Raw genomic sequence first — 27038 nt, forward strand, 5'->3', positions numbered from 1 at the left:
CATATAGATTGGGAACCCTTAGACTTAGATGATAAAGCTGTTCAGGATGATTTTCACCAGCAATTGACTAGGGAACCTACTAAAAACAATGTTATTTTAGATTTAATGTTAACTTCTCATATAGAAAAAAAATGATACAGTAGGAAGTGGGGAAAATCTTGGTGCAAGTGATCATTAGATTTAATGTTTTATTGCAGGTGAAGATAAGTAACAATGATATTTTGATTCCAAGTTTGAAAAAATAATCAATTTTGAAAAGATTAGACAAAAGTTATGTATTGTGAGTTGGGCAACTGTATTAGGTGAAGATACTGATCAAATGTGGAAAAATTTTGTAAATAATTTATAAACATTAAAGATAGACATGTTTCATATAGACAAGAAAGGAAAAGCATGTGGCTCGCAAAGGATGTATAGGATAAAATCAAAGAAAAGCATTAAAAAATAAAAAGTTTGATTTGATTACAATGATGGGAGATTTGAAGGACTCTAGAAGACCAGAGCATTGGTCAAGCAGGAAATTTACAAAGAAAAAAATACATATGAAAAAATGTTGGCCAAAAATGTAAAAATAAATGGTAAGGATATCTTCCAAATACATTAAGGATAAGTAAAATGTGAGGATGGGAGTAAGGACCTTTTAAGGATGACACTGAAGGCTTGTATTTAATGATTAATTATGTGATTGCTTGTTTATTAAGTTATACTTTTTCTTAGTATTTGCTAATAGAAGTTTAAGCAATATTCCTGAACATAAACATTTGCTATATGAAAAGATGGTTGGGTAAGATGATATCATTAACTCTGAGGTTGTTAGGAAAAAAATTGAATGTTTAAAGAATGATAAGACACTTGGGCCAGGTAATATTACCCAAAGGTTTTTAGAGAGATTAAAGATTATATATGTGAGTCATTTGCTATTATTTTTTTAAGTTCTTGAATAGTGGGCAAATACCAGAATAATGGAAGTGGATATTGTTACTCCTCTTGTCAAAGGAATTTGTAAAAATTGTCTCAGTAATTATAAGCCTATTAGTCTTACATGAGTGTTGGGAAAATTTTTTGGAAGTTTTGAAAAATATGTTTTCCAAAGTCATATAACAAAATTTAATATATTTTTTTAAATAGACAGCATAGTTTTACTAGGGGAGAATCTCACCTTATAATTCTTTGGACATATTTAGATGAGGTTAAAGGTGTGGATGTGGTATACCTAATTTTGGGAAAATATTGAACAAACTGCTGCATAAAAGTTCTGTTAAAAAAGTTATTTTCATTGATGTGAAGAACAGGTTGGCACATTGGCTGGCTGGATGGAAACAAGTAGAGAGTTGCTATAAATGGACTTCAGTCAAACTGGATCAATGTTGCAAGTGAGGTACTTCAGAGCTCAGTGTTAGGACCTTTGCTGTTTAAGGTAAATGAAGGAATGCCATAAGATTAATTGAATTTGCTGGTGACTTTAAAGCTTTGGATGTCTTAGCTGTGAGAAGGATACTACTGCATTACAATAGAATTTGGATTATTTGATGAACTAGGCAAATAAATGGCAGATGAATTTTAATTACAATAAATGCAAGATAATGCATGTGGGATATCACAGTTTAAATTATAAGTAAAATTTGGATGGGAATAACCTTAACAGTGTCATGAAAAAGGGTGATTGTGTGGTAATAGTTGAACAGTCTCTTCAGCTATCCAAGCAATGTGGTTTGCTAGTGGTGAAGTAAACCAGTCTCTTCAACTATCCAAGCAATGTGGTGTTGCTAGTTGTGAAGTAAACCAGTCTCTTGAGCTATCCAAGCAATGTGGTGTTGCTAGTGGTGAAGCAAATAGAATTTTTTGGACTTTAGGTTATATCTATAGAAATACTGAATAAATGTCTAAAGAGATTATAATTTTATTGCATAGGTTACTGATTAGACCACTTTTGGAGTATTGTGTTGAGTTTTGGAATACATATCTTATAAAGGACTGAATTGTTGTAAAGTTCTGAGGAGGACTACTGTGATGATACATAAGTTGGAAGGATATGAGGATGGATAGCTCAATATCACTGAAATTGTTTTCTTTTGAAAAAAAGAAGAGTTAGGGGAGATCTGATTGAGATGTTTAATATTGTAAATAGAAATGATAGTGTTGATGCATCATCATTTTTGATATATAATAGTGAGAATGGTAAAAATAGGCGACATAGATATAAAATTTGCCCGGAAAGAAGTCGTCTTCAGCTTCATGTTTCTGACAGGGTGGCCAGCCTATGAAATGAGTTGCCTTCAGTTATGGTGGATGTTGTTAATTTAAAGTTTAAAGGAAAGCTTGATAAGTATACGAATGATGTAGGTGAATAATAAGGGCTGAGTTATGAGAGAGATTTTATAAGGGTTTAGTTTAGTGGATAGAATATCCTTACTCCTATGATGTTATGTTATGCTAGTAAAAATAAGACAATTTAATATTTTTGAAATTATTTTAGAGAAAACGTTCTTAAACTAGAAAATGACATAATATCCTTAGGATTTTGATAAAAAGAAACATTACATTTCTCTTAGCTAAATAAATATTTTCAAATACAAAGATAAAAGCAACATATTTTGAGTTCCCTTAGTGTATTTCTTCTTTATCTTGAGAGTTCAGCACTTGATTCATAATCTGAGGTTTGTGGGTTCGAATCCCTATCACAACAAACATGCTCACCCTTTCAGCCATGGGGGCATTAAAATGTGATGGTCAATCCCACTATTCATTGGTAAAAGAGTAGCTCAAGAGTTGGCAGTGGGTGGTGATGACTAGCTGCCTTCCCTCTAGTCTTACACTGCTAAATTAGGGATGGCTAGCACAAATAGGCCTTGTATGGCTTTGTGGGAAATTCAAAAAACAAACAAACAAAACAAAATTTATCTTGAGAATGTTATGCCATTTTCTAATTTCTGGTTTAAGTAAGGCTCATACTGTCTCAGTACAATGAGAAAAAACATTGATAGTGGATTTCATAATAAAATTATTATATTTTATTCTTGTGTATTATTTATTCAGGAATTGTGTTGAATCCAACTTTTTATTAACTTAGAAAAATGCAATATTTACAATTTCCTTCCCCAGGAATATGACCCAGAGCTCTTCAACAAGTCTCTACCTTGTCTGACAGCTATTGCTTGTGCATTACCTCCTGATTATTCTCTAAAAACTGCAGTGGAGGATGAGTGGTCTAAACACAGTGGTCCATCAGATGGACCATACATCCCTGAACCAGTCAACACAGCTAAGTGAGTATTGTATTTAGATGAGTGTATAACTAAAGTTGAATGTTTAGTTGTACTAATGAATCCTTCTACTAATTAATTTAATATTGGATTTAAATAATTTTGTAATCTGGATTGAAATATGAGTTTTGAAAAGAGAGATGTCTGTTGGATGAGGCTTATATCCTTGAAACAATCAATGCTGCGGCTTATATCCTTGAAACAGTCAATGCTGCGGCTTATATCCTTGAAACAGTCAATGCTGCTTTGTGAAATTATATTTAGATAAATTTCAAGGATTTCTTGTGATCTGTCAAGTGGGTGTGCATAAAAAAGAATAAAAAAATGATGAAACTTAGAGAAACCTGGTGCCTGAAGTAGAATTAACTATTGTAAGAAAAAGTTATCCATAAGCTAAACCAGTCCATCTGTTAGTTTAATTTAGTTTGTTACAAAACATTTCTACCAGTTATTCATAACCCAAAGCAAAACAGTAGAGTTACATAACCAAGATAGGTCTCTAAATCTTTAGGGCAGTTTAAAATACAGTTAAAAACAGTTGTGAGAATAATATAAACTTTAACAAGTTGAGTTTGTTCTTTGTTGAAGGTTAAGCATGTATAATCTCAGAAAGCAAAGTATAAATTGTTTTCTGAATACATTTCAAACTTATGATCACTAACATTCAAATACCTTGTAGAGAGATTGTTGTATAATTCACATTTGATGTATTAGGGAAATAAAGGTATGACATGTTACAATTGGCATTAACACTCATTAGAGGAAAAAACAACTTACTTTTGTGTTTGGGGCTGCTCCATTTGATCAAGCCCATATTGGAGATTAATATTTACTATAAATTCTATATTTTAACATTTATGTAACATTTCATCAAAGTTGGTAATCTTTCAGTAAACGTTAGAAGTGGGTTGTACACAGAACTCAAAGTTTTTAATAAAGTGTTGCTACTTTAGATTTGTGTCTGAATTTACTTTAATCAGTCATATTTATATTCTGACTAGTTTAAGTTTAAGCAATTTTCATGCTAAGAATATAAATGTATTTTCATATTTCTTTACTTAACCTTTCAGATCATCCTAAATGGACATAATTTTTTTTCACTAAAATATTTATTTTATGTGTTATATTATCTACCCTAACTCTACACAAGCTCAATCCATTTAACCAGCCTATTACCATCACAGAAAAAAAGAAAAGAAATAAATCTAATTTGCCCTTTTTTTTTTTTTTTCATAGAATTACTGTAGGTTTTGAAAGAAAATTAGAATAATTTATTCTAAATAGATTCAGGTGTGTAACAGTTTACCTGCATTTTTATTTAATTTTACTGTTTTATTAATCTTTGAACCATGGAAAAAATAAATCAACCAGTTAAAGGGTGAAGAGTTTAGGTTAAAGTTTTCAGGTTATGTCATTCAAATTCTAACATATGTTCATCATGTGCTCTTTGAGACAAAAAAAAATTAATTACGTTTTTGTTTATCTAACATAATTTTTATGTTACAGCTACTTTTGTAAAAAAAAAAAAGTAAAAATAGACATAAGTATAAGAAATTTAGTACTTCAGGATTCATAATCTTTTACATTCAGAAACTGGCATTGTTAACCCTAAATATTTCTCAATGAGATGGTTTGCCAAAAAATAATATAAATTGCTTTAAAGTATGCATTTTTAGAACAAAGAAATATACATTTCAAACAGAATTTCCAAAACTGCTATAACTTATTTGGCTTTTCAGTTGATCATTAAAAAAACAAAAAAACTTTATTACTTATTTGAACACCAACTGTTTTCACTCAACTAAAATCTGCATTGGAAATGCTTTATTTATTTATTTAATGTAAATATATCATAATCAACTTGCTCACAAAATGGCTTTCTATTGGTCATAAACATTTACCATCGATAAACAGGCATAAGTAAATTAATAGTTTTTAAAGCGTAAAAAAGTTGGAAGTAGCTTCTGGTGGTTATAACTCATATATTGGTATCTCAGAAAATAAAGAAGGAAGGAGGTTTTTATTATGAATTCAGGTCTATTAATAACTAACTGTTTCTGATTGGTGAACTTTCTTATAAAGGACATCAGCTGACATAAACAAGCAAAGATTGAGAATTTATTTAAATATTTCTATTTTTAAATTGAAAAGTCAAATCTTATATAATATTTAAGATAGAAAGTATAAACAGCATTTTGGTACCAAGTTTACTGAGGTACATTGATGATAAAACTTTGAATGTAACTCTGTAAAAGTTATTAAATATGCAATGTGAGACCCACCCACGAACATAGTGTTATTAATAGTGTGAGTTTAACTTTAGTAGATAGTACTGAGATAGTGGACCTTTTTACAAGAATACATAGAACTGACTTAATAAGAAATAGGTGCAACTTCAAATATAAAAGTACTATACTTACACTGTATGAACAGCCTAGTGGTTAGGATGCTTGACTCATAGTCTCTGGGTTACGGATTCAAATACATATCATAACAAACATGTTCACTCTTTCAGTCATAGGGACTTCATAATGTGACAGTCTATTCCATTATTCTTTGGTAAAATAGTAGCTCAATATTCAATAGTGGGTGGTGTTGACTAGCAATCTTCCCTTTAGTCTATTACTAATAAAGTAGGGATGGCTAATGCCTTGTGTAGCTTTGCATGAAATTCAAAACATATGTAAAGAATTCCAGAATAAAAGTGACTGCACATTCTTTCATTGTATGATGGTTGTACTTTACTTCATTGAAAGTTTTAAAGTTTCAATTTAGACCCTGTTTAAATGTTTTTTTATTTATTAATTTTTACTACATAAGTGTTTTAAGAATAACAATAGGTTTTAGTTTTATTTTAGTTCATAAAAGTTCTTACTCCTTGTTGTTACAGTGTCCAGCTGAATCCAGAACTGAACAACGTTGTACAGAAATTTGCTGAACATTATCATGATGCTTGGGCAAACAGAAAGGTGTATATGATGCTCCCTATCTCTTCTTTTTGTACCTAATAATTATGATTTAAAAAAATGTAATTTGTAAATATGTTCCAGTTCTAGATATTTGTTCATGTGTTAGAGTATATATGTATTTGTCACACCAAATACTTATGCAACCTGAATAAACACAATTATGTTACTAACAAGACAGCTATGGTAAATTTTCAATTTCAGTTTGAAAATGGGTGGAATTATGGGGATTACTGGAACTATGAACGAAAAACTCATCCTAGATTGAAACCATATAACCTTCTGGCCGAATGGGTAAGTGATTTGGTAGTTTCTAGTACAAAAACTTATAGAAGTGTTCATGTACAGAAATGTAATTAGATTTTCAAACTATCTGAACTGTGTGTTTATCTGTGTTAACAATAAAAAAAATTTGTATTGGATACTTAATGATATCAGGGAAAGTTAATTGAAAAATTTTGATTATGTTCTGCTTTATAAACAGAATTTATGTGAGGAACATTTGAAGCTCATCCCTAACTGAGGCTATAATAAAATATTCATATGCCCTGACATTTGTTTTACTTTTCAACTAGCTTTAATGATTTAAAGATAATTAATTGTGATGAACGAGTCTGTCTGCCAGCAGATCAGCAGTAACTTTAAGACTTACAATGCTAAAATCGAGAATTTGATTCCTCGTGGTTTGCAGAGCACTGTTAACCTATTGTGTAGTTTTATGCCAAAAAAAAAGGATGAGTTTTTTTTATATCTACTTTTATTCCCAACTACATAATCTTTTGTTGCTTCTGAAAATGCTTAACCCAGAACAAGTTATGAAAACATTAAATTCTTTAAAACTCCCTTAGAGATAGTACTTATTGAATGGTGTCACCTTCACTCTCTTTATTAGTTTCTGGCTTCTGATTTATTGCCTCATTGTGGTGAAGGAAACCTTGTACTCTTAAAAAACAAAAAACATATATACCACATTAGCTTTGTCATAAGTACATTGTCTGTGGAAGATACAGTTTTTAGAATAATATAAATTTGCTGCACATATATTGTGTGTGACTTAAGTAAATGTAAGCTATTGTTTTTTATAATTGAACATCTTAGAATTATACATTTTAAAACCATATTAGATAAGAACCAATTAGCTGTCTCTAACTATGTGTGTGTGTTTTTTTTCTCTGTTCATTAATGCAGTTGTTAAGTTTTAGTCATTTCTATCCTCTTGATTCTTTTAATACAAAAGTTAAGGCTTTAGTCTACATTTACTTGTTTTAGTTTAATTATGCTAAGATTATTACTGATTTTTATGATTTTCTCAATATTTGTTCTATTTGTTTTTTGTTTTTTAGTACCTGATGCACTCAAATATGAGTTTATAGTAGAATCGAGTAAGAAACAAAAATTAGAACAAATGTGAAAACTTATTTAATAAGATGAAATCCAACTTAATTATGGCCAGTAACAATTTTTATGCCATTGTACTTGTGTCTTACAGTTTATTTCAGATTCCAATATGAATAGTATACTTTATTTTATTTTAGAAACTTGCTGAGTCAAAATCAGAGATAGCTCATAGAATACTTATCACCCATATCTATAACCTTTGGATAGTAAAGATTATTAGACAAGCTGGTAATGGAGCCAAAATGTCTATTAGTTATTATACTTGATATGTGAAACAAACGTTTGTCTGTTTTTTAAATAGTTTTTGTTTTAAAATGGTTTTCTTGATATACATTATAACAAGACTCAATTAAATGATGTTATTTACTCAGTTGAATGATTTTATTGAAATTCGTTTGAAAGTTTTTGGAAAAAGTTTTAGAATTTTATGAACTATGAGAAGAGACTATTAAAATCATTTCTGTTATGCTCGTATAATTTATAAATATAAAATTATATAAAGATGTTTTATACTATTTCTCATTTCCTGCTGATACAATGGTAAGTCTATGATTTACAACACTTAAATGAGGGGTTTGATTCCCCTCGGTGAACTCAGCAGATAGCCTAATGTGGCTTTGCTATATGAAAACACACACACACTATTTTTTTTCTTTGTCTTTTATTATTAAGGAAAAAGAACGTTATAAAGAACCAATAAGAGAGTCCTTGAAAGCTTTAATTGCAATTGGTTGGAAGCTGGAGCTGGGAGACAGAGGAAAAGGTACCATGTCCCATACTTCTTCTCATGTGGTAAGTACAGGATGGTTCATACAAATCTTTTAGTTATTTTAAGTATCCAGTGTAAGGTAGATATTGTTGTAACAGAAATAACTATTATTTTTGCCTTCATTAGTCTTTCATTAAGTTGTTTAACACTGCCTCTGGTAGCATCTTCTCATACAAAGTACAGTTGCTCTGTTATAATGTATCCTGATTATGGTGCCAACCTACAAATAAGTTCATATTATATTCACTATATCTTTTTAAATTATAGTCAGTCTTTTTGTCAAAGTAAAGATATTTCAATATTAAAAAGGTCCAATGTGGATTGTAATTTTTAATTTATTTTTTCTACTCTTATTATAAGTTAAAGAGTTAAAAACTGGAATTAAAGTAAATATGAAATTATTAGTAGTCTTGTTACATGATCAGTGTTGTGTTACTCTAACAATAATTAGTCACTGGAACAAGCAGCTGGATGCAGAGTGGGCATCAGACTCTGAGATAGCCCTCCAACTGTTAAAGTATTCATTGAGTATACGGCTGCTTGTCTGGGCATATATGAAAAAGTTTCCCCAAAACGTGGAGACCACAATTCAATTAGATTTTATCTGCACAAAATTTGACTGTTAAAATAATGACATTGTTAACATGAAATACAGAACTTTAGTTAATAATGTTAAATTATGTTATTTATATATTTTACTAAATATTTTATAAAATAACATTTAACCCAGTACATACACAACTTTCTTTTTTCAGTTTTTCTGCTTCCTAAGTAAACTGTCTTCTTTTAAAACAGCTGGATAGAAAGTTAATTCTTTTATGTATTTAAACTATAAAAAAGGTATTTCCAAATTGATTGCAGGTTCTAAAATGTATGTTTATTTTCATTGCAACCTGAAGAGGATGGTATTTTATTATAAGGTAAAAAATAAAAAATGTTTTAGTGTATGAGTATGTGACATTTTAATATTTTTTTCTGTGGTGGTTGTAGGTTGTGATTGTTTGTCTTGTTCCAGTTTCAAGAGCTGTAATTGATTGTTCATCTTTGACTCCAATTCTGTGGTTGTTTGGTAATATAAACAAAGAGAAATTATTTAAAATATTCTGAGATTTCTCATTTCAATATTCACCTTTCTTATAGGTAAGCATAATCTTATTATGCTATTCAATCACTTTTTTTTTTTTTTTGCAGTCTGGTGATTCTCCACATAACTACAATCCTCAGCCAGTAGACATGTCTAATCTAACGCTAAGCAGGGATATGCAAGTGAGTGCTTAGATTTTCATAGTTGCCATGTATACTTTTTATATATTGTAGTTGTATTTACAAAAAATGGTTGCATTGTATAGAATTTTTATAAAATTGCATTTTAAAAATTCAAAATAAAACATTCCTATTTGAGGTCAAGAATTGTTCTTCATAATTTCCAAAAACAAAATTTGCTAAGGTTAGGTAGTGTTTTCAAAACATAAAAAAAAAACATATTTTGTATTCTGTTTGAAACAACCCTTTTTTCCATATTCAGAACTGTAAAAACTTGTTTCTGTTAAAGTAGAAATCTCTAGACAAGAGTTGTTTCTTTTGTTATTGTTTTCAATAGAACATGTCTGAAAGACTAGCAGAAAATGCTCATGATCTGTGGGCCAAGAAAATGAAAGAAGAACTTGGTAAGCAACTGTCTTTAAATATTAACTGTAGAACTGGTTATCATTACTTTTAGTTTTATAGTCTGTAAATTTCCTTGTATGATTTTATATACTTGTTCATTTGTCAACATATATGTTTGTTCCTTGGTGTCATAATATATTTTATAATACTTATGGCTAGATGAATGGGAAGGAGAGTTAAGAGGTAGATTTTACTTATGCCTTTTATTTGTACTGTGTACTTGTTTTACAGTTGTTTCCTTGTTAAGTAATGGCTGTTGAGAGTACAAAGAGATATACAGTACATTATGAACACCATGTTTACGCCTTTTAATTTTGGTTTTCTTGTAATCTGAATAACATCCTCACTATTAATAGATCCTACATTTTTCACACGTTGATATTATAAAGCCTCATGCTCTATTTTAACTGGAGATACAAGTGTATTTTAAATATGTTTCACTATTTCACCATGAAGATATATCTTGACTTGATAGTTCTCCTAAAATGTCAGTGTTTTGATGAAACTGAGAACATATCTGTATTCAAATCAGTTTCAGTACAGTTTGATATGATATTCAGTTATTATATATATGTGTGTGTTTGTGTGTGTTTTAAGGTACCAAGATGTGTTTAAGTTTACTTAGTAATTGTATTTTTCTTAAAGAAATTTTGAACTTTTAGGTGAAGGTCTTCATCCTCAAATGGTTCCTTACGACTTACTGACAGATAGAGAAAAAAGGAAGAACAGAGAACGTTCTCAAGAGCTTCTGAAATATCTGCAGTATGAGGGATTTCAGGTTTATGGGTATGTAGCTATTCTTACCTTGAACTTCTTTGACCCTCCCTTAATACATAAACTGAACTATTTATCCTACAAACGTGAAATAAGGAATTGGGTAACTTATAAGTAATACAACCAAAAGTTTCATACTTTTCTGTTACATTATGTCTTCAATGATGAAATCATTTATTTATTTCCTTAGAAAGTAAAGTTTATGCACAAAGATTAAAACATATATATAATAATTAAAATGATAAACACAAATGGCATTTTAAATTATTTGTTCTGTATAAAGGAATTAAAGCTGTGATTTCTACAAGAGTCTGTATAGTTCTGTAATTTAGTGAGATTAATGTATTTGCATTGAAATGCCTCTATCTACCAGAATATTTCATAAAGGTGCTCATATTTCTTTTAAAACACAGGATAGTTACCTAACATTTCAGTATCTGTATCATATTTTATTAAAACACAAAACAGTTACTTGACATATCAGTATTATGATCATATTTTTATTAAAACAAAACAGTTACTTGACATATCAGTATAATGATCATATTTTTATTAAAACACAAAACAGTTACTTGACATATCAGTATTATGATCATATTTTTATTAAAACACAAAACAGTTACTTGACATGTCAGTATTATGATCATATTTTTATTAAAACACAAAACAGTTACTTGACATGTCAGTATTATGATCATATTTTTATTAAAACACAAAACAGTTACTTGACATATCAGTATTATGATCATATTTTTATTAAAACACAAAACAGTTACTTGACATGTCAGTATTATGATCATATTTTTATTAAAACACAAAACAGTTACTTGACATATCAGTATTATGATCATATTTTTATTAAAACACAAAACAGTTAATTGACATGTCAGTATTATGATCATATTTTTATTGAAACACATTAGACAGTTACCTGATATATCAATATGATGATCATATTTTTATTAAAACACATAAGAAAGTTATTTGACATTTTGGTATGATGATCATATTCTTATTAAGACGCATGGTACAATTTCCCAACATTTCAATATCATAGTTATGTCTGGGTTAAAAGATCTAGGATATTTACCATGACACTTCAGTAGAATTGCCGTACTTTTTTAAAAATACATATGATAATACCTGAAATGGCAGCATGATGATTATATAAGTATTAAAACACCTAAAATATTTATCATGACTTTTCCTTTGATGACATTAAACCAGTTTTATTCCCAGTTGATTGCATGGTATGCTTATTAGGAAGTTTTTTAACATTTAAAGTTACATGATGGTATAGTCATGTTTCTGAAATACTTGCATAGGCTTTGTAATAACAGATGCTATTTTGTATGCCTGTTTATTATTATTATTTTTTAAATAAAATGTATTTAGAATTCATTGGGAATTTTTCTGTTGTTAGTTTTGTATCTCAGGAATCATTTATTTGTACAGTGTTGCCATCAACATCAAATATTACATCTTTTGTTTTTTTATGCTTTATTCAGATTTTATTTTGCTTCACTTACAGTTACGTTTTTTTTCCTATGGAAGGTTATTCATCTTCTCAACATTTCCATCATTAGTTAATAATTTCCTTGTTTTTCCACAGATCCCTACAGTTAATTAAAGTTTCCTTCAGTTTTTAAGTTACACAATTGATAATGGGCATGAAGACACCAAAGTATTTCTAATAAACTTAGTTTCAAACCAGTTATACCAAATAGAATCATTGGCTAAAAGTAGAATATTTTTATGGATCTTTTTTATATACAGTCTGTATCTACCTGTTCCAGTGTCACATCTTAATGAAAGCAGTTTCTCAGTTTAATATACGAGTAAATGTTTCTTGGTACTGTGGGGTCATTAGTGATTATATAGACTCAACTACAGACAAGACCTCCATCTTACTCAACAATAATAACTCAGTTTAATACATGAATAAATTTATATGTCCACTATGGGAATCAAACAAAATTGTGTTAGAAATTATTATTTCTTTTATTGTTTTAATATTTAAAATATTCATTGTTTCTTTACGTGATATTGTACTTGTTTCTTTTTCATATGAATATCAGTTATTATTTTTTAGCCACATAGAAGGTTTTTTAACTTTACTTTGAAATCTGTTTTTATGTTGTGTGGTGATTTTGAATTATATAGTATATATATATATATTAATTCTGTTTGGAACTTTTTGCACATTATGGCTTTAGATTCTTGCATGTAGAAATGTTGTTCATCCATTTTTGCTTCTGTTATTGCTTTTCCATGTTGTTTGGTATTGTTCTGTTTTCTGCTAAAATCTCCTGCATGTTTTACTGACTGCCATGAACTTGTGGAAATACTCCTGATGGCATGACATGGCTTGATTGGCTGTACTGCACATGAATCAACCAATGTCAGGCTGCATCAGAAATCTGAAGATGCTCAAGATGTTCAAAATAAATCCCATGATTATAGTGCAAGGAAAAGACATGGAACAGAGTCTGAACAAACAGCAGCATCATCAACAGTTGGAGAGAGAAGATTTGCATCTTCGTTACTTGAGAAGCTTTTGCAGTACCTTGATGTAGCAGCTATTAACATGAAGGTGCTAAAACCCAGTGCTAACTACAGCCGACGTAGCAGCTTCAAAACGTCCACAAGGGATGTCAAGTTTTTCAGTAAGGTAAGCTTTCTACTGTTTATTTTGAGAACACAATCATCTTTTAGCCTTCATGGAGTCTAGCATCAGCTTTTGGATAAGTAACTTTGGTCTAAAGGGTAAACATTTTAGCTAGTACTAGATATTCTTTTTTTTATCCTTTTGCTGTGGGTTCAGTATAATATACACAAGTTCGTCTACAAATTTGCACATGTTAAGTATTTGCACTGTAACGTTAGATACAGCATCTGTATCTTCACAAAATTTGGTAGTCATTTAGTAAAGATTACAAGTATTTTGTTTGCAAAAAATCAGATGTTTTAATGGAATGTTTTCACTAAAGATTTTTTTGTGAAAGTAGAGTCTGTTTCGTTGCTAGTCTGAGTGCAAAGTGATTTTATGTTATGATTAAAAAACTATTCTTCATTCCATAAATCTCAAATATTATTTATGTAATCTCTAAAACCTCCAAAATACATTTAAATTTATATTTTATGTTATTTTATATACTCCAACTGTGTGGGTCTGTCACTTGACCAACCTTGTAAACATCGTTAAAAAAATTAGGAAATAAATATAAATTATGTTTTTTTTGTGCTAGAGTGACTACATACAATAACATGAAAATACAAATGTTTATTCTGAGTAGCTTAAATCTAATAATGCTATATAATTTTTTATTATACTGAGTATCTAGTCACGCCTGTATAACATTACATAGCTTGCATTGATGTGATGCTCATTCACTCATGTTGTAACCAGTTATATAAAACTGACCTTTAGTCTTCCTTGTCTTGGCTGTGTTTTAGTGGACTAGTATTTTATAATATACAGTCACATTTTAATTATTATGCATTATATATATACATATACATTATAAATTACTACTATTTAGAAATAAATTATTAAAATTATTATTCTTAAAATATAGAACAATAAATCAAGAAATAAAGCAAACAGTTGTCTCTTCTTACTACGACTTTTGTACTTGGTTGCTAAACCTTTTACAATTTTGTATGTGGAGGATATCAAACAAAATTTGTTTAAGGTTTTATATATATGTACAGTTGAATAACCAAAAAATTATAAATAACTATAGTGATACAATAAAATTCCACAATAATTGATTAAGCTTAATAACTAAAATGTATTTAGATTTTAAAAATATAGAACTTTGAGCAGACTAAAGACACAGCTTACCTCCTTGAAATCTTGGATCGAAAGAACATGGTATCCTTTATGTAGATTAAAATGGTGGGAAAAACCACTTTTGGGACATTATAAGCTGCTGATTAATTATTCACATATAATATATTGAAGTAAGCATATATAAGGAACCATTTCCATTAATGGAAAGAGGTTAATTGGACCAACGTATGTAACTCATATCTTGGCAAAATAAAAAGATATGAGTTTCTTATTTTATATTCTAGCTTGATAATATTAGTAATATAAGTTGCTAGTTTGTACAAAAGTATAGACTCCTTATTTTACATCACAAACATCTAATTTTAAACAGTACTGCATTCAACATACCACATGACATACTAAAATCTATATTTAGATGTGTTCTTTTAATATTTTAAATTAACTGATACACAGTGTTAAAATGTGAATTATGATCTACAATTTGGTTCCAAACTTATTGACATAAATTCTTAAAATAGTAGTTCAATAAAATTTTGAATGATCTTTGACCCATGACCCATCATGAAAGGGTTAAACTAATCAAGCACTGGCTACCACACTTGTGTTCCATATAAGTATTTCTTGTGATGATTTTGAAGTCTTTTATTAGTTAGATTTTTAGACCAACTTTTATTTCCTAGTTGGCAAATCTCATTATTTTTTATATTTTATGAGTTTACAACTGAAATATAGTTTTATGAACCAAGATCACTATATAACTGGAATGTATTTTCCACTCATAGAGAGTACAAACTAAAATACCTGTCAAGTGATAGGGAATGTTTAAACTTAGCTAAAACAATGTAAGATTAACATCAATCACATCTTTCAAAGTAATAACTTGAAAATAAACTTTATCTCAAAAATTTAAAATGACATCAAAGCTTCTTCACAAACATTTGCAGTTTGCTTTTTTTCTACCAACAAATAAAGATGTCGAGATGATCTCATCCTATAACACCATATATCTCATTAACCATGAGAAAAACATGGTCATTTAAGAAACAGTCTAGTATCGTTCAGTCTGTGACCTTGAATCCATTTGAAGCATTCAACATTGATTAGTTTGCTTTGTTTTGAATTTCATGCAAAGCTACATGAGGGCTACCTGTGCCATTGTTTAGTGTCAACCTGCTTAGAGTGTTTGAGATTGACTCAATAAGGTGGGTGTAATTAATCAACAGGATTTACAAATTAGAAATAGGGTTAAGTTCAATTTTAATCCCCTTAGGACATTCCCCCATAGTCCATAGTGTTTACATACAAATTTTGACTGAGATTGGCTCAATAATTTCAGAGAAGTTAGAAAAACAAACATTTCATCTTTACATATATATAGATACATAAAATATTTTTATTTGGTAAAATATAAATAAACTTTCTTTCCATTTTGTTTCAGCTTTTCATTCTAAATAGCTTTATTTTCTTTATGTGCAATTTTATAAATTGTTCTTCTCTATTTGGTATTTTGTTCATTTATCAATCGTTTACACATCTTTAGGTTGTATTGCCACTCATGGAAAAATATTTCTCTGCTCACCGCACTTTCTTTATAACTTGTTCTTCACCTACAACCTTGGTTGGAACAGCAACAATTAGAGAGAAAGAAATGGTTGCAAGGTATAGTAGAAGACTTTCAATATTAAACTAGATTTAGCTCCAAAATCTTATTATCTTATATCTTAATGGGTACTTGATGTTATCATGCAGTTCAAGCCTGAAAGTTTATTTTTATTTCTAGAATTGAAATATTTGTTTGGTGCCAAAACAAATTTTACATTTCCTGCTACATAGCTTGTATTTTGCTTTACTTTATCTATGTTATGTGCACAGAACCTCTGGTTGTTGAATTTGTCTTAATGTTTGATTGCATATTTGACAATGATGATGTATTATCCTTTCTTTAATTTTTATTTTGAAAACAGCAAAAGTTCTAAATGTATAATGTGTGATTAAGATAGCCTAATAGTTCAAAATTAACACTTTTCAGTGTTACACTTCATTGTTGTTTTCTGTACCTTTACACATATTAATTATCTGTATAATGTAATATTTAAATTATTAACTTTTCTACTTTAAATTAATTTGTTGATATACTTTGTTATCTGTAATGAAGGTGAAATATTAGTTTAAATTTTGTACAAAATATAGTTGTACCTCTTGTTTACTAAACTAAGCATTTGTGAGATCACTTATTTAATAAATTATAATCATTAGTGTATTTCTTACAGTTTATTCTGCAAGCTGGGTTCATTGTTACGAGCAAAACTTAGTGTTTTTGGAAGTGATGCACGTATTTCTGTTCGTTGTCTGCAAGTCCTGATACGAGCAACTGATGCAAGGTTTGTTTTGTTGTGAAAGGATAACTAGAAAAAATAATCTAGGATGTTTAATATGCTTAAAGATGCACATGGACTCTTTTTGCTTCAAATTGAGAGGCACATTTGGTATTTAGGACATTTAATTTTATAAAACAAAATCATAACAGTCAAAATATTTTATGATTACATGAAAAAAGTTTAACAAAAAAGTTCAACTTGCAGAAGCAGATTGATTACATGAAATGTGTTAAAGTGTAGAATAAGAATTCAATTCATGTCACTTTATGAAGAAATATGTGTATGTGAAAATCCAAAGCATTTTATTAATATAAGTTAATATAATGTTTGTAAAAGACAACAAATTATGAAACTATTTAAATATCTTTCCTATAGTTTACAAAGTTTCTTTCCAATTAACTAATACTTGTAATTGTTGTGTATGTTATTTGTAACTCTTTAGAATACTCTATACTTTAAAGTTTGGACTAACTTTAACAGTTAAACTAACTGTTAATTTAACCTCATTATTTTTAGCCTATTGAAGTGAGTGAACAACTTGCAATTCTTTCAATGGTTCTGTTCTCTATGAGTTTCATATCTACATGCATAATTGTCAGTCTAGTGGTCTTAAAGGAAACACTTGAAGATATTTCCAAATGAGTAAAATATTCCTTGACCATGCATCTATCTTATTAAAGTGCTAAAAGCTTTTGTTAGTTAATAAGGAAGAGTTTTGAACACTAGTCTTAAACAAAACTAGGAAGAAAGATGTAAAGATGTTCTTTTATTTATACAATATTTGCTCTTTAGAACCATCACCAAGAATTGTCCAGACTTTGTAAAAACATCCATGCTGACATTCTTTAACAATTCAGCTGAAGATCTTGCTCAAACTGTGGCCAATCTAGGGCAGGGAAAATATAACCACTTACGTGGAACTACATTGAAAACTTCATCGTCCTTAAACTATGTCCAGCTTGTTCTCCTGCCTGTCCTAACGTCTATGTTTGATCACTTGGCAGCTTGTGAATTTGGAAGTGATTTACTATGTAAGTGTTCTTTCTAAGAATGTCTGCAATGGTTAAATAACTCTTAGTCATTGGTGCTTTAGATTCTTTGAAAAAAAGAAGAAAAGAGTAATATAATACATAAGTTAGTCTGCCATAGTTGTTACAGTCATCAGACTTTTTCAATAATCTAATTCTACAGTAAAATTGAAAAACATAAATACAGTTGTTATTCATTCACTTAAAAATGGAGAAGATGAATGACTGAATAAGAAACTAATTAATAAATTTATTATTTAAGTACTTAAAAAAACAAGTATCTTAAGATACACACCATATAAAAAACAAAACATTAATATTTGAAAAAAACAGAAATTTTGTATGAAGAAAAAGAAAATGGATATCTTGAACCTTTGTTACATCTATAAGCATGGTATTGACATGATTTTATATACAACACTGAGCTTTTATTTAACCTGAGGTTGCCACAGCTGTTCCAAATGCTAAAATGACGCTTTTCTTATGTTTCTGAACAGCTCTAAAGACTTTTACATTACATTAAAAGAAAAAGAAGAGGAGTTTCATATCTATTTTATATTAAGAGAAATAAACAGTAAAAAATTTCAAGGGTGACAGCATATTGTAAATAATGAAAAAACTAACATAAAACAGAATTTTGCTGAACTAGGGACTGTTGATAACTGTAGCACATATATCAGTGTTTTACAGTACAGTAACCCCACTGACACTCTTCAGTGGTATCCTCTATTTGCAAACACTTTTTTTTGCATGCCACAAGCCTTGACTCCCATGTACTTTACAATCTACTCGTTTAACTGCATCTTGTAGGTAAATCGTGTGACAACCCTCCATCAATAAGAGTGTGGCACATTCTTTATGTCTCTGAATTCCCCTGTTCGATTCTACTAAGCTGTTAATTCTTGTTTGGCAGTAGTTATGCTAAGACGTTTTCTTGTAACACTTTTGAGTTACGTTTTTTGTTCAGCTTAGTGATTTTTTAATAATAATAATAGGATAATAGGATTTATGCTAAGTGTTTTATTTCTCAGATGGTTGATGGTACCAGCATGCCTCACCTTCTCAGGGCTTCAAATCAATTGCCCTTGGCCTACCATCAGACCGAATATTCATTTCTTGATACTCAACAGTTGAACTTGTTTTTCCCAAGTGGGGGTGGACCATGATCATCTCGCTCATTTATCCTACATCCAGTTTTCCTGCCTTTGTCATACCCTATTAACTTTTTTATGGTACTTGTCTGTCATTAACCTTCTTTTTGAGGCAATCCACAGAGATTGAGGGTTTTTCAAGGGATTGCTTTTCCCTGATAATCTCTATGTTGGCAATTTTTTCTTCTTTGGTTCTCTTCTCATCCATGAAGTTTCTCTGTTGTTCTTTTACTGGCTACTTATCTTCAGGATTTAAGTATGACCCCTTTTCTACAATGGTATGTTTATGGTATTATTCCTGAGACTTTGGAATCCCATATGGAGTTGGTGCCACAACAAATTACCCTTTCTTTGTTATGGATCATTTGTCTCATTCAGGGTCTAGACATGCCCATATTACTGTTTCTTGCCAAGCTCCTTCACAGCCCTTATCTATTCCTTCCTCCAGGAATTCCTCATCTTGTCATTTTATTCAGTGTAGTTGGACACATTGCCAGCAGTGCCAGTGTAGTCTCACTTCACCTATTTTGTTCCCTTTTGGCAACTTTCCACCGCAGATCTGTGGATTATTTGGGTACTATCTAATGGACTCATCATCCATTTTTCCTTTGTCTCAGGTACCTGTTTCCTTTTCATTGCCTTGGTATCCTTCCATCAATCAATGTATGTCCTATTCAGTATAAGGTCTCTCCCAGTAGGCTATTAGACCTGTCAATCATACTTCTCCAGGTTTTTGTTCCAGGCTGTTTGTGATATAAAAAAAAAGGGATTGAAAGTCTGTGATTGCTTTGTCCCAACTCAATCAATTTTTGGTTCTACCTTAATTTATCATTGAGTTTCTTCTCATCATCAGGCTTTGTCTCTGGGTTTGTGAATGACCAAGGAAGGCATTACGAATGCTTACCTACATGTCGCAGCATCTTTGGTTTGTTCATCATAGGTTACTTTACAAATGTTATGCCCTGTCCTTCAGGCTTATTTCAGTCCCATGTGTCTTATGTTGGGTGGCAGAGGCTTTTGCTTGACACTTGCATGCTTGAGGGTTGCACTTACATCATTACATCGATTGCTGGCTTCTGTTATATCATTCTGAATAGGAGTCCACTCATCACACTTATCTAATGCTCATAGAGGCAGCATATGTGGATTGGTTAATCAAATTGGAGAAACCATTTCTTATACTTACCAAATATCTTGTCCATTTGAATGTATTTTTTAACATTTATCTCAGTTGGGCCCAACATTCTCCTCTTTGATTTGGTTCAAAGGAAATTTCAGTTCACCATGCCCTTACTGCTCCTTCTTTTACAGTTTGTAAGTTTCTATTGCTTTTGAGGATATGGTCTTCAATGGAAGTCTTTATCTCCTTGGGTCAAGTACATACGAGTTCTTTTCGGTGGGCTCTGCATGACCAATGGAATCTTGCACAGGATCCATGAGAGTTCATATTTCCCTTCTTCCTTTCCTTATAGGCAACTTCCATTGGTCTTTGGACAAGCTCACATGTCACTAGGTGTTCCACTTCTTTCCCCTCCTCTGTATTTGCATATTTTCATAGCAGTTTCCCTTCAGTGCTGGGGGTGCATGAGTCAATTAACAGGTATTTTCATGTTGGTGGCCTCCAGCTGAAAGATCTTACCATATCAACATCCTGGAGCTTCTGGCTGTACATATGCTTTGGATAATTTTCTACATCTTGTCAGCAATCATCTGGTCAAGATCCATTCCAACAATATTACAGTTGTGGCTGATACCAATCACCAGATATGGCCCCCATTCTTGTTCCCTTTGTGGTTGAACCTTGGATCTCTTACTTTGAGCCTACATGCTTATAATTTATATCTTCTCATATCATTTTCTAGGTGCATTCTAACTTGTTGTGGTTTGCCATCCCCATCGTAACAAAGTTTATCTGATGAAGTGGTCTCTCAATTCACTGGTTTTCTTGTGGCTATGTCTTTAGTGGGGTACTCCTCACCTGGATGCATTTGCTACATCCCTCAGTACTAAGTTGCTTCTGTTTTGGCCTTTGGTTCCTCATTCTCTTGCCCTGTGTTTCGATGCATTCAGTCAAGACTCAACCATCAAATACATACATGTTTATTTTTCATCCATTTTTTTCACAGGGTGATTTTGATCATCCACACCACTCCATGTCAAGCCCTTTAGATTGCTCTATACCAGCCAATACAACCATAGTTTCTACAGCTGCTCCATCTTCAGTCTGACTTTCTGTTACATTTTCCTCTTATTCCATCTCTTTTATGTCAATCTCAGTCACCAGTACTTCATCCAATCCTTTGTATTCTTTGTCTTCATGCTTACTTTTTATCTAGTCTCTTGTGAGGAGATCCAGTTTCCCCTGCTTAGTTTTCTGTTTCTCATATTATGCATTTCCTTACTTGACTGTCTTCTTAATTGTGGTCTGTTGGACTAGTTTATTGCACTTTTCGTTTTTCTAGGTAGTATGAAGTTTGTACCTCTACTACCATTTTTCCTATTGTTGCATTCATTCTGGATTGGTCTATCACCTTGATGTACATGCCTTTCAGATTGGGATGTTAAACCTTTCATGATGGACTCAGTATAATATACATGGGTTGATTATTTATACTGTAATGCAAGTCTTTTCTACACACACAAAAATCAGATTTTATAAGTATTTTAATAATGATTTGTTTATAAAAATATTGATTCTGTTCCTTTACTAGTCCAAGTGTGAGGTGATTTTCATATTATGATTAAAAACTACTCTTTGTCCCAAAAATCTCAAATATTATTTATGTAATCTCTAAAACCTTCTAATTACATTTCAAACGTTTGTTTACAATGATACTTTGTATTTTATCTGTTATTTTCTCTACCTTAACTATAGGGGGTCTATCAATTTGACCAACTTTGTACTCACCGTACAAAATTAGGAAATAAATATTAATTATGCTTTTTTTGCTTTGGAATGACTACAGCAGATTATCATGTGAAAATACAAATGTTTGGTCTAAATAACTAAGTCTCATAACATTACATATTTATTATATTTATTACATTGACCTTCCAGTCGTGTCTGGCTTATTAATATTACACAACTTGCATTGACACAGCACATGTGCACTTATATTACTGTACTCAGTAATATAAAACTGACTTTTAGTGTTTTCAAAGTGACCCTATCTTGGCTGTGTTTTAGTGGACTAGTAGTATTTCATAATATACATTTACATTTCAGTTATTATAGATCATGTATGTATATGGATTATTGCTATTTTAGAAATAAATAGTAATTTTATTTTTCTTAAAATACAGATCATTAAATAAAGAAGTAAAGCAAACAATTATCTCTTCTAGCTGTGATCATTAAACTCAGTTACTACTGGATATAAGCTGCTAAGCTTTTTAATCTTTTGCATGTGGAGGATATGAAATGAAATTTTTTTTTAGGTATTCAGTTGAATAAAAAAACATAATTCACTCTGTTGATACCTTAGAATTCCACTATAATTTATCAAGCATATTAACTAAGCGTTTTTTTGTTGGTTTTTTGTCTAAACAAATATGTAATTTCAAGCTGAGTATAGATGTAACCTACCTGCTTGAAGTCTTGATTCAAAAGAATCAAAAGAATGAAATGGCTTCTAAGCACTTTAAAACGGCTGAGAAAGCAGCTGTGGAGAATTCTAAGCTTTTGATTGGCTATTCACGTGCCATGTTTTAAAGTAAATGTTAATAAGGGACCATTTCAAAATTGAAAAGAGATCAGTGGGGCAACTGTGTTTGATTCAGTACATAAGTCATATCTCAACAAACAGAAGAGAAATAAATTCTTATTTTACAGTTTTAACTTCCATGCTCATAAAATGCTCACAATTGATTTGGGGATGTTTCACAAGATTGTTTCTAGATTTTTCCTCCTGGTATATTTGCTTTATTAATGTGTCAGTTGTGGACTGCACTTGCCCATGGACTTCATGGGTAAAGCAGAAGGGGATAGCTCCCCATGTCTGCCATGCCTTTGATTGAATAAATCACATATGGTCTACTATTCAGATTAGGATTTTTATGGTTATCCATTGCATTGTCTTTGGCATTTATATTCTTCAGGTCTCTCCTCTGCATCTTCTTTCCCCCAAACACTTCCTTTTTTTTTTCCTTCCAGTGGAGTAAGAGAATCCTTACCACTGTCCAGTTCCAAGCTGCTAAGGATCATAGAGACATCCTCCTGAACATAATAAAGTATACACATAAGGATGAAAACATTCAGTTCAGAGTAGGGTGGTGTGTTCTGCTGGTGCAGATGATGAAATGCCTCCACTCTTATGCTTCATCTCTGTATGTGTTTATCAAGGGGATATCATATCTTTGGAGTGAGCTGTCAAAATACAGTTCACCTCTTTGAACTACTCCCACATGGATATTGGTTCCCATCGGATGGGTTTTGATTCAGAGTTGAACTAATCAACAGAATTCCTTACATGTATCTTATAGGTGTTTTTGTGCCTCACTCAATTATACCTGTGTTCCCTCCACTTGTGTTGAGAGTCCTGGTGGTTGAACACGTATTCTAGTATGGTTCTTACACTGTCGTTCAATGTTTTCTTATACAGAAGATGTTATTACACCAGGGACGATTCTTGTTGAATGGTTTTGAGTGAGCTGGTTTCCATTACTGATGCATCCTTCTCATACTATTTATCTGGATGTCAGATTCCCAGATCGGTCAAACAATGTTATCGCATTGCTATCATGCATCCCACTCATGGAGAGGTAGATTTGAGATTCCCTCCATTCTGCTTATCTTGAGATAAAGATAGTGTGATCCACTTTCATATCACCACTAGATGGCTAGGTTTTAGATTCAGTTTACTTGCCATGTATTCATTCCACCCTAGTCACTCTATGCCTAGGGGCAAATCCTTTTATTTTCACCCAAATTCCAGTACTTGGTTTGTTCATATCCATGTCCAACCATTGTTCTCTTCCCTTTTTCCCACACTGGACAAAAAATATACCTGGTACAGACGTGTTGTGATCTCTTACGTATGATCCTCTACTGTGAGGATTTACTCTTTTAGGATGTTCTTTGGATACTTTTGAGTAATGCTTCTTTGCTTTTCCTCACACCAATTCCTCCATCTGTTCAATGTGGAATTCTAACTATTTATGTGAGGGGAGGTAATGTACAGTATTAGAAAATGTAATTTTCCTGGAATGAAAATATTTTTCAAGTAGGTACTTACCTCTACTCACACTTCCCACTGAAAACCAGTGCTTCTGTTTTTTGCTCAAACCTGAAGTGATAGTTCAGTAAAATTGAAAAGAGGGAGTCATGCATCAGGAGAGCATGTTGCACTGTTATTGGTGGAGGGTTATAACATGATGATTTGCATGCAAGATGTATTTGAATAAGTTGATTGTAATGTAAATGGGATCTCAAGGCTTGTGTAATGAGAAAATGTTCGCAAGTAGAGGGTAGCATTGAATAGCCATTTTATTAGAGAAGTAAGTACCTGTTAGAAATATATTTTCAGTATAAGAAAATTATAACTTTTGTGAATTTTCATTTATAATTTTAATTGCTCTCTATCTCTACTAAACCAGATTAAAAATGATGACTTAAGCATCTAAGGGCAATTGGAAAAACTGATATTAGGGTATCAAGAATTGAGTATTAGTCTAAAATGCTGCATCTACATTGATAGTTTTCTCTGACAGTTGGGGTTTGAATCCACTTTAGAAGGAATCTTATTTTTAATTTATTTCAAAGATTTATAGTAGAATGATAAGTTATACAAGAAATAAACTAGGAATGATTGGTTCACACTTTTTCTATGTTTTTTCTTTTGTGTAACTTTTTATCCTCTCTCTCTGTATTTTTTTAATTTTCATCATAACTTTATCTGGTTAACCTGTAACTTGGTTGTTTTTGTCCATGTAAAACATTTTGATCAGATATCATTACTTGCTCACATGACAAGATAAAAGAAGAAATTTTCAGAAAATGAGTTAAAACCTCTTATATTCCACTAGTGGATGACATCCAGGTTGCTTGCTACAAAATCCTGAACAGCTTGTACATTCTTGGAACAAACCCAGAGCTGGCTGGTGACAGGTAATGAAACCAAACTTGTGCAAAATATTTATATATATATATTGTTTGAAGTTAGGAGGATGGAATTGAAAAGATGTAGCATATGTGAATTACTTATGTTTAGTTATGCATGTTTGGATTATGTTTATTTCTACATTTTGTTATGTTTATTGTGTATATGTGAATTTTTATAGTCACTGCTATTAAACCAGTTTTGAATTTAAATGTAAGACTTATAAAAACTTGTGGTATTAATATGTTCTGCAAATGAATGCATTTTTGAAAGACAACAAAAATGGATTAAACTTTGAAAATCAGTACTGTATTCATATTTTTCTAAGTTTGAAAATAAAAAAAAAACATTATTTATCTTTTATTTATTTTTAATATGTTTTTAATTTTTTGTTATCTTTTTATCATATGTTATTTTTATTTTTGTGTTCTATTAATCAGATATTATATTTTTATTTATACATTTATAGGAAATTTGTCAAGACTGAAATTGACAGGTACAGTTTGAATACTGTTCTATTCCTGTTTTTATTTTATATTTAAAATTAAAATAAAAAGGCTGCTGAGAATATATAAACCCATTAGTTAATAGGATAAGTTCATTCATTAACTGTGACAATACAAAGAGATTTCTATATGGTAACATGAAAATAAAAGATATTAATTCATGTAAGGCTTTGCACTAATTTCTAAAAATGATAATGGTTTATGAGATTTTCTTTTTGCATTTTCTGACATAAATAAACAAAACAAGATACTCAGTTGTCTGTCTAACTAATGTGAATATTGGTTTCACATTATAAAGTTTGATTGTATAACCCATATATGTTTATCAGTATGTTTTTAATAATGAGTAAGGATTAATGGTAAATAGTTTAAACCTTATAGGAATAATTTCTTGAAAAATTACCAAGAGGCAGTTTATAAGGTTCACAGGGAATATTACTTCAACTTTTTCTCAAATATTTTGGTTAAAATAACTGGTAGTGCAATACTGTTTAATTGAAATTCTATGCTGCATAAACAAAGTGTGTTTAGAATTTCGTATGGATGTCTTCTACCATAATTTCAAGTTGGCTTTATTGGTTTCTATATTAAAGACATTTTAAATTAAGATGGAAGCCATCCTTAGAAAATTCCAGTCTTGATAATATTGTGATATTCTTGGGTTGAACTGATTTTCCTCAGAGCCACCAGATTGGTTTGCAAAATAATTGGAGTTTTAAGAAAATATGTATCACAAACTATTTCTGAGTTCCTTGAGTAACTGAGTTTGAATCAGGACGTGTGATACTTTCTTACAAACAGTTACTTTTAATGAATCATAAATATCTTCTCTCCAGGCTCCTTTGTTTGAAGTGCTATTCCAGGTTGACTAAACTTTACATTACAGTAGCATCAGATTTGCCAAAATAGCTGGTGCTACTTTGTGATTTGTCAGCCCCATTCTAGCATAAGGAAGTTGTAACTTTGATACATCACCCTGCCACTGGAGCAAGTTAAAAGCCCAGTTGGTTGGTGGCTGCTTGAAATCATTAAATCTGTACATAGACTCTAACATTTTCTGACCCCTGTGAATGTTAGTACACTGTATAGACAACACAGCCCTTAGTAAAGAAACACAATACATTGTCAAAATCTTTAATAATGAAAATTCAAAGCTTATGCATTATATAATCAAAAGAACATTTGACAAGTATTGTAATAAAGCCATTTAATTAAGGTGCAGTGTACATTGAAAATTGCTTTA

The 27038-nt window shown here is 30.8% G+C and overlaps 1 protein-coding gene across 11 annotated transcripts in view; it reads left to right on the plus strand.

Annotated features, from left to right (window-relative positions):
• The window catches only part of LOC143226567 (ryanodine receptor-like), a 250771-nt gene that overhangs the window by 144197 nt on the left and 79536 nt on the right, over positions 1-27038 (plus strand). For 10 of the 11 annotated variants that reach the window (XM_076457710.1, XM_076457700.1, XM_076457702.1 and 7 more), the window contains 13 exons: positions 3103-3266; positions 6154-6232; positions 6434-6523; positions 8300-8419; positions 9588-9662; positions 9997-10063; positions 10727-10850; positions 13245-13509; positions 16175-16293; positions 16905-17015; positions 17805-18043; positions 25216-25297; positions 25759-25785. In XM_076457710.1, the coding sequence (XP_076313825.1) occupies positions 3103-3266; positions 6154-6232; positions 6434-6523; positions 8300-8419; positions 9588-9662; positions 9997-10063; positions 10727-10850; positions 13245-13509; positions 16175-16293; positions 16905-17015; positions 17805-18043; positions 25216-25297; positions 25759-25785 (1562 nt within the window). The remainder of the gene's footprint in view (positions 1-3102; positions 3267-6153; positions 6233-6433; positions 6524-8299; positions 8420-9587; positions 9663-9996; positions 10064-10726; positions 10851-13244; positions 13510-16174; positions 16294-16904; positions 17016-17804; positions 18044-25215; positions 25298-25758; positions 25786-27038) is intronic. The other variant, XM_076457708.1, reaches the window with a different exon arrangement.

Source organism: Tachypleus tridentatus, chromosome 9, assembly GCF_004210375.1.
Source record: "Tachypleus tridentatus isolate NWPU-2018 chromosome 9, ASM421037v1, whole genome shotgun sequence".
NCBI classification, from domain to species: domain Eukaryota; kingdom Metazoa; phylum Arthropoda; class Merostomata; order Xiphosura; family Limulidae; genus Tachypleus; species Tachypleus tridentatus.